This window comes from Micropterus dolomieu, linkage group LG01, assembly GCF_021292245.1.
Source record: "Micropterus dolomieu isolate WLL.071019.BEF.003 ecotype Adirondacks linkage group LG01, ASM2129224v1, whole genome shotgun sequence".
Taxonomy (NCBI): domain Eukaryota; kingdom Metazoa; phylum Chordata; class Actinopteri; order Centrarchiformes; family Centrarchidae; genus Micropterus; species Micropterus dolomieu.
This window is the reverse complement of record NC_060150.1, coordinates 38,084,064-38,091,907: the sequence shown is the minus strand read 5'-3', so window position 1 is coordinate 38,091,907 and position 7,844 is coordinate 38,084,064. Positions and strand designations below refer to the sequence as shown.

General features: G+C 41.1%; 1 protein-coding gene across 1 annotated transcript; it reads right to left on the bottom strand.

The window, feature by feature from the left end:
* Nucleotides 1-1,318: 1,318 nt before the first annotated feature.
* On the bottom strand, nt 1,319-4,034 carry en2a (engrailed homeobox 2a). Its single transcript, XM_046048069.1, has 2 exons — nt 3,548-4,034; nt 1,319-1,700 (listed from the first exon to the last, which is right to left on the bottom strand). Exons 1-2 carry the CDS (start codon nt 4,032-4,034, stop codon nt 1,381-1,383), a joined length of 807 nt encoding a protein of 268 aa, XP_045904025.1. The 3' UTR covers nt 1,319-1,380.
* Nucleotides 4,035-7,844: the final 3,810 nt, after the last annotated feature.

The window sequence follows — 7,844 nt, the reverse complement described above, 5'->3', positions numbered from 1 at the left end:
AGCAGTGTAAACACCTCAGATATCTACTCTAAAGCAACACTGGTCATTGGATAGATTTTTTTCTCAATATAATCTATATAAATACACATATGAAGTCCTTTCAACAACGATAACAGATTTCCAACATTTGTAATACAGTCACTGACGGATTTGCCTTCTTTTATGATATATGGATATGTAATAAAACTGTATATAGAGAAAGATTTAACAAGAACATCCAATAACCTGCATGTATAGGCTATACTCAAAGAGAGCGCAAAATGGTTGTCATCATTGTCTTTATGCAACAGAGTTGTTTATGTGACTTTATAGGCAGCATCATAGCCTTCAATTCATTTAGCTACAAAAAATGATTTATATTGCTATTTAAAAACTATAATAGCTGCACTGATGCATTGGTATAAAGAAGGGAATACGCACATAATAGTTGTTTAAAGGCTATGAGACGACCACATACATATAAGCAAAGCCTAACTTAGCATCTTAGTTAAGTGGCGTGTTAGAAAAGAAATCGCTACCTCTCTCAGTCATAATAAACTGTTAACTGTGAATTTATTTATTTTTTAAAAAACGTATCAAAATTCATTGTCTGCCCAATTAGGTCTGCAGCTGACACTCAAAAACACCTTCCTCTTTCCATTTTACATCAAACACAACCAAGGAAACCAACAAGCATGGAAATAAAATCGTGTTAGCATTTATTTAAATTCACAGTAGCCTGGATGCAGCAGAAAAATATTCTTTGGACTTCAGTTCACTTCACTGACAGATCGAAACGTCAAGTGCCAGTTAGTTTAAATGTAAAATGATGACAATCATGGGTAGCAGTAGGCCTATATAAAAATGAAGGGTGTAAGCATTTGTACCTCCTCTGGGGGGTGGGGGGGCGGGGACGACAAACGTTGAAAACATACCTTTTTACAACATCTTTTATAGACGTGATATTGCAGAAATATCTCTCTATTTTTTTTAAACAATTTATGCTGGTATACTCTGCACACTGGCCCTTTATTCGATGAAATTATTGCATTGTAGGCTTGGCAAAACCTCCCATATCGAAAAATCACTATAATATTCCTATAGGAACATATAGAGACCTATGGTGACATTAAATATTCCTGTAGGGACTCTTAGCAGTCGATTAGCCTTAGTGTAGAATTTTTTTGTATGTCCTGTGGTGTCCTGGACCCTTGGTATAGCCTATCTGTAGTGGTTCAGCATCGAGTATAGTGATAGTAATAGAACTTTGTGGTATTTGTATCTGCTGTGGTATCATTAAATATTCCTGTAGGTAGAGTTTTGTGATATCTCTATAAAAATCTATCATAGGATTACTATAGGTTCTTTTTCGTTAGGAGGTTTCTGTGACTTCTCTGGAAATCAATCGCTGTCTGATTTTTCGTCTTTCGACGAGATGGTGGCGTGATTGTATAGTCCCTGTGCCATCAGGTGCAGGGCCAGACTGTTTTTAGCGCCGGTGGCCTTCTTGATTTTGGCCCTCTTGTTCTGAAACCAGATCTTGATCTGGGACTCGTTCAGGCCCAGCTCCTGCGCCAGGTTCTGCCGCCTCTGCTCGGTCAGATACCGATTTGTCTGAAACTCCGATTTTAGTCTTTGCAGCTGTTCTGCTGTGAAGGCCGTCCGTGGTCGCTTGTCCTCTTTGCTGGTCGATTTCTTCTTTGGTTTGCGAGATCTTGGCCCTGTAGTGTGGGTGATATGGGGGTGGGGGGGTGGGGGGTGGGGGGGTCACAGACACAAACAGTGGTTTATTAGCATCAAAACAAACTTTTCACACAGATGGGTAGGCCTACACTTTTACATGGACGATAATCCGGCAAACTGCGTTCTAAGCAATTTCATTAATGAAACAATATGTTAGTTTTTAAATTAAACCCACCAATAACTAGTATAATATTCTACTAGGCTACTTTACATTTAGGAGTGAGCCTAGACATTTATCAAGGTGAGTAAGGAAAGTATTTGCCTATATGTAGATTTGTAAACTTCAAAATGGAGAAATAGGTAAACAAATGGCTATAAATGTATCTGTTGATATTAGGCTAGTGTGTCTTTAGAAGCTTTTTAGCATACAACAAATCACAAAAATAAGTTATTTTGATTCCCTAAAGCACTTTTGGCAAGATTTAATAAAACGAGGAGGGTTGATTGTAAAATGTTGACACGTCCACTGAAGAAAACAACCAAGCAGCAAAATCTCCCCTCCCTCCCCGTTTCTATCCCTCTTCCTCTCTAGCACACAAACACACTAGCGCGTGCACACACACCGACTCTGTCTGTAGTAATAAGGAATTATTAACCAAGAGGACAACAGTGGGAAAACATCAATGGGACATCGGAGCCACTGTTTTGCAGGTGAGCTGAATTACAGTTCGGACTCAGACTCATTTCAGAGAAGCTACTTTGCCTTTTAGTTTTTGTGGGTCACTTGAAAAGCTCCTCAGTGGGAAAACGTGAATAGAATTTGAGCAACACACATTAGATAGGCTACACATTTTCCATTTGGATAGAGGCCTGTTTAGTGGTGAATTGGACTAAATGCTTGGTTCCCACCTCCAAACAGTGGAAAACATTAATGAAACGACATAATACAGGCCGAACCTGATGAATCAGCGTGCGTGTGTGTGTGCGTGCGTATATAAAAACTGAAACTCTACAACTCGTAGTAGTCGCCTACGCCACTCCATACAGCGTTACATAACGCATGAGAATAAGTTGTACCACTTTTGATGGATGCTAAGACAAATACACATACTAACCTTACAGCAGGCAGATAAGTTGTAGCCTGTGATTTCTTTTAAATAAAGATAAGAAATAATAATACCAAAACAGTCACTGTTGGCCAGCACACACACGAGCTGAGGGAGCGTTAATTGTGAAAACATATTTAATTCATCCCAAACACAACTTGCCTATCGCTTCTAAGTACCAAAGCAGCTTTGACAAGAGCACCAAATATTATTTTGCAGACCTGCTGCTCTGGAGGACATGCAGCCTGTCAGCGCGCTTCTGTTTAGTACATGTAGGACCCCGGTATTATCATATTCATAACCCGAGGAAATTTGCAAGAGGACTGCCTGAACTGGAACATTTTAGTCAAGAAAGAAACTGTGCGTAATAGCTCAAAAAATGGCCGTTTTTTATGTGTTAAATGTATTTTGGTGAGTTGTTAAAATAGAAAGATTTATGACAAGATTTACTGTTAAAAACAATATTTTTTCTTCGTCGTTTGCGTTTTAAAATGGGCCTCCTCTCACCGAAAAGCCATATTTTTATTTCATTTTAATGTGGTATCTTTTTTTCTACATTGCACGTGTTGTCTGCGGGATTTGCGTTTAGCGTTAAATAATATTTCAAAAAAATCTATGTGGATTTATATTTAGTAAATTCTCAGTTTGCTACACAGGGCAGTTCGCTGTAGGCTTCTCTACTCGGGAGAAGTCGGTCAAGGCATCCGGGGTCAGTGTTACGGGGTATTTCAGGTTACCGAGAATACGGTAGAGTAAAACGCATGCACGGTGCCACCAACCTGAAGAAGGCCTGTCCGAGTATCTGGTGCAGTACACCCAGGCTGGCCACAGCATGGGCTGACTCTGGGCTGGGTTTGAGCTGGCTTGGGAACTGTCTGAGTCTGAGCTTAGGCACTGGTCTCCGTTCTCCCCGCGGGATTTCAGGGGCTCATCGGCGGCTATAGTGGGCTTCTTGGTCCCCGTAACCGTGTGCGGGGTGGAGGTCCCCTCCGCCGGCACCGTGCTTCCCACCGGCTCGCTCTGAGGGGCGGCAGGGCTGTTGTGGCTCTCCCGCGACGCGAGGCTACTCTCTTCGCGGTTTGCGCCCCCGTCCTTTTTCCGTCCGAAATCCGGCCGCAAGATGTTGTCGATGAAGAAATTGGTGACCCGGTGAGGGATCTGAAGGTTTCCCGGCGCCTGTAAGAGAGGGAGGATGGCTCTGTTTGATTCATCCCCCGACTCCTGCCGCTCCACCACGTCTCTGTTGCCGTGATCATTTTCTTCCATACTGATTCACTTTCCCCGCTTTACTCTCTTTAACCCCTTTATCGCTCTCTCTGCTGCAATGAAATTCAGAACTTATGGGGAATTAAATTTAAAAAAAAAACTGCACGCGTAAAATAAATAAAAAAATAAAACTCAGATTCTAGTGAGTGCCTTGGACACCATGCAAAGCCTTGCGATAGTGTCCTCTGAGAAAAGCATACTTTTTGATATATATTCCCTCAATCTTGGGTTACAACTGATATCGTAGAGCTAAAACGTGCCATTTGCGCACCATCCAATTTATTGTTATCCGATTTCAGTGTGCTCAGTAATGCCTACGCCTAAACTAAACTAAGGGTAAATAAAGAGCCTCCTAAACTGATGCTCTAATACTCTCACTCTGGAGTTTTGTTCTTATTTTCAATACGAGCCCCCCGAGTGACGTTTTCCCACCGTCCTCCCAGACACGTGCCTTGGACCAATAGGATGGCAGAAACCAGGCCACGTGATGCAGACTCCGGAGCAGTCCACAAACGCCCATCCTCGCCTTAGTAAAGGGAAAGAGTCCTGGACTGATGGAGGAGAAGCCTAATTTAAATCCAGTGCATGCTCCTAGATACTCCCAATAATTCATCTGTGTTTATGAACCTGTAACTTCATTTTTTTTGGTGGGTGGGGGGGGTATTCAGGTTTCAAAGGACAACATGATGCACATTACATTGTTTGTGTTCATTAAAACAATGGGAGGTTGAAGCATCGGCTGTCAAAAGTGGGTTGTGGGGACCCCCGGGGTTCCTTGCTTGCAGGGCAGGCAGGGATTCCCAAAAAAATGACGAATAGTACGTTTTTACTTCATATTAATGTGCTATAACATATCTGAGGAGTAAAAGCTCCATTCTCGACACTTTTGGATAGTATCAGTCCAATTCAGTTTAAATGAAAAACAATAACAACTAAATATCTGCTCAAATGTAAGCAAATGAGTCACAGCCCTAACAAAAAAGGCCTATTGTGGGTGTATTTGGGGATCCGTGACATGAAAATCTATGAGGCAACATGTGTTGAAATAATATCTGTAAATACCCTTTTAGACAACACTGAAAACACTTATTATCTGTTGAACATAGCTCACAATATGTCTGCATTGAAGGTAATTCTAACACCTGTACGGTCAGTTGGAGTCAGAGTAACTTAAAGTCAGTTTGTCCTGGCCAAGGTTAAATGCGAGGAACTGAATTGCTGCATGTCTATATGCTCACATTTTGATCTGAGGTTGGAGTAACGGTATTTTCTTGAAAATTGAATAACATCTCAAAACATTTAAACTCTTTTTAACCCATATGGCACATTGTGGGTCCAGCTTGGAATTTAACCACTGTGTTTTTCTGAATGGTCCAAGGTGACATATTGCTTCCTGTTGCCTCAAAACTGGCAAGAACGTGCATCAAAACTGAAACGTGACAGGCAAAGAGTCTTCCCTGTCTGACCCCAAACGGGCAGAGATGTGTGTTAAGTATTTTTGATGTTCTCATGTTCGCCTGTCGTGACGCTGCGGTGGACCAAGAACTGGGTCCATATCCCTTTAAAAGAAATCAGTGATGCAAACAAACTGTTTTGTGCACGGTGCTCAGGGTACCGAGTCGCGCCAAAGACAAAACTTTCAGTAACTTTGCTGACCACCACTAAGTTTGTACTTCTCCTTCCAGGACGGCACCGGGCTTGAGGGACTGCTCGGCCGGCTCTATGGCGTTTGAGCCGAGGGCTGCGCGTAAAATAAAAGGGCATCGAGGAGGAGCAGAGGAGCAGCAGGACTGAGACTGAGTGAGGAGCCTTTGAACAATTCACTTAGAAAGTCAGTCAGCTGCTTTGTTTTCATTATTACAAGCAGGCATTGTCTGTTCCTCTAGTTTTTTTTGGGAGTGCGAGTAACTTCGAAATTTCTAAAATGAACACAAGACCTATACTTTGTTGAATAGTGTGATTATTTGTGCCTCACAGGCCGGTCAGTCGTTATGATATGATTGATTATTCACATGTATGTGAGATGTGGTGATTAAAATCGGTTCTTTTTTGGATGCAACAATAACCTGCTGCACAACATTGTTGTTTTAATTTGTATCTGTGACATGTTAAGCCCTGTAATTTAAGCTTGAGTCTAAGCCAGGTGGAAAACATCCTATCCTTGACTTTCCACTTGTTAAATACAGGCTTTGTGCAAACTGCAAAGCAATTATAGTGAAGTCTTATTACCGAAAATATTTGTTTGGGGTTAATCTGGGGTTTGCGTTCAAACGCCTATTGACATGTCATGCACACAGATTCACAAAACACCACATCCCTTGCTTTAAGATGATCTTTCAATAGCCTTTTTCAATTAAAAGTGAATTCTCATTTTCTGGTATTGCTGCATTGCAACAACAAACAACAACAACAAAAATCTTATCTCAAAATCTACCTCAACACCCTCATGCTCCTATCTCACAGGTCCCCATCACAAAAGGGCCAAATCCAAGTCCTCACGTCGGCGACTGAAGTGAAAGTTCGGAGTGAAAGATGTAATTAGACAGGCCACTCTCATGCTGCGATTGTTTCTCACTTGTGATGGGAAGCGCAGATTAATGTTGAGCGCTAAATAAGCGGCAGACAATGGAGGCACAGACAGGCCGCTACCGCCTGGGCTTGGCCTCTAACCTCACAGTAAAACAGGGATGTCTGAAGGAAATGACACCATTTCAGGTTTTGAATTATAATCACAGCGTGTGTGCACTGCAAAAAAATACACATATTTACACGCCAAACAGTCTGATTGTAAGCCATAGAGACTTGGTTTTCTTTCAAAAGTGACATATGTGGCACTTCACTTGTTTCCATTTTGAAGCGCGTTTTAAGACAAAACAAATTGAGACTGGATTGATGGCAGCGGGTCGAGAGTAATGATTTGTACGCACAGAAATTTCTCGAAATAGGTGAAACACCATGTGGGCAGGAGTCATCTCACTCTGCTGCAGTTTTTGGCAGGCAAAACGGGCTTTTAATACTCACAACTCTACTAAATGTGTATTTTTTTGCAGTGTAGGCCTATACTTTACAAGTACATAATCCCACTATTGTGGCGTTTTGGTTCACTGCTGTCTGTTCAGTTTTAACTGGCTTGTTTTGGTCTATGCTGGCTAAGAAAAAATGTGTCTTGTTTTAGTAGATAATCAGTCGGGGTATCATTATTATCATCACTGTCTTTACTTACAAAGGATTTCTGTTGTTTGTCATGTAAGTCAGACTTTCTGGTTTACTTTTCTGCTTGTGAATGAAAATACATTCTAGGACAATTTGTCCTGGTTGGTTAAGGGTTAAAATAGTGCTGTAGTATTCAATTGATTTGCATATCATGGTATTTTTGTCTTTTTATTTCCGAGTAAAGTCAGTCATTAATCGACTCATTTGTATGTTTTTGGTGCCATGCTTGCTTTGTAGTTTTATTGTCTTGTTTCTTATCGGCTATTACTTTGGTTTATATAGTGAAGCCCCTCCATATTCAGTCTGCAGGATCTTTGTTGTTTATTAAAATTTTGATTAATACAAGAGGAAATGCAATTATAAGGAAGGAAAAGGAAGCTTTTTTGATGGTAGCTCACCCTTGAACATAGTGGGTATCTTGGTCTGGACTGTCCAGACGCAGTGAAATGGATACATGAATCCACAGTATAATTGTATTTTTCTTTCTTGTAACATGATCAAAAACTCAGTCTATAATACTGGCGTTATTACATGCATGCACGTGCTTATCACGCAGGTCTAAGTGTCTTGTGTTATGTGCGTGTGTAGTTTTTATTT

Bases quoted from the DNA above. Each gene is read 5' to 3' on its own strand.
- en2a (XM_046048069.1), bottom strand. From the start codon at position 4,034: ATGGAAGAAAATGATCACGGCAACAGAGACGTGGTGGAGCGGCAGGAG. The intron at 1,701-3,547 runs GTTGGTGGCACC...CCCACACTACAG, and splicing joins CTCGGACAGGCCTTCTTCAG to GGCCAAGATCTCGCAAACCA.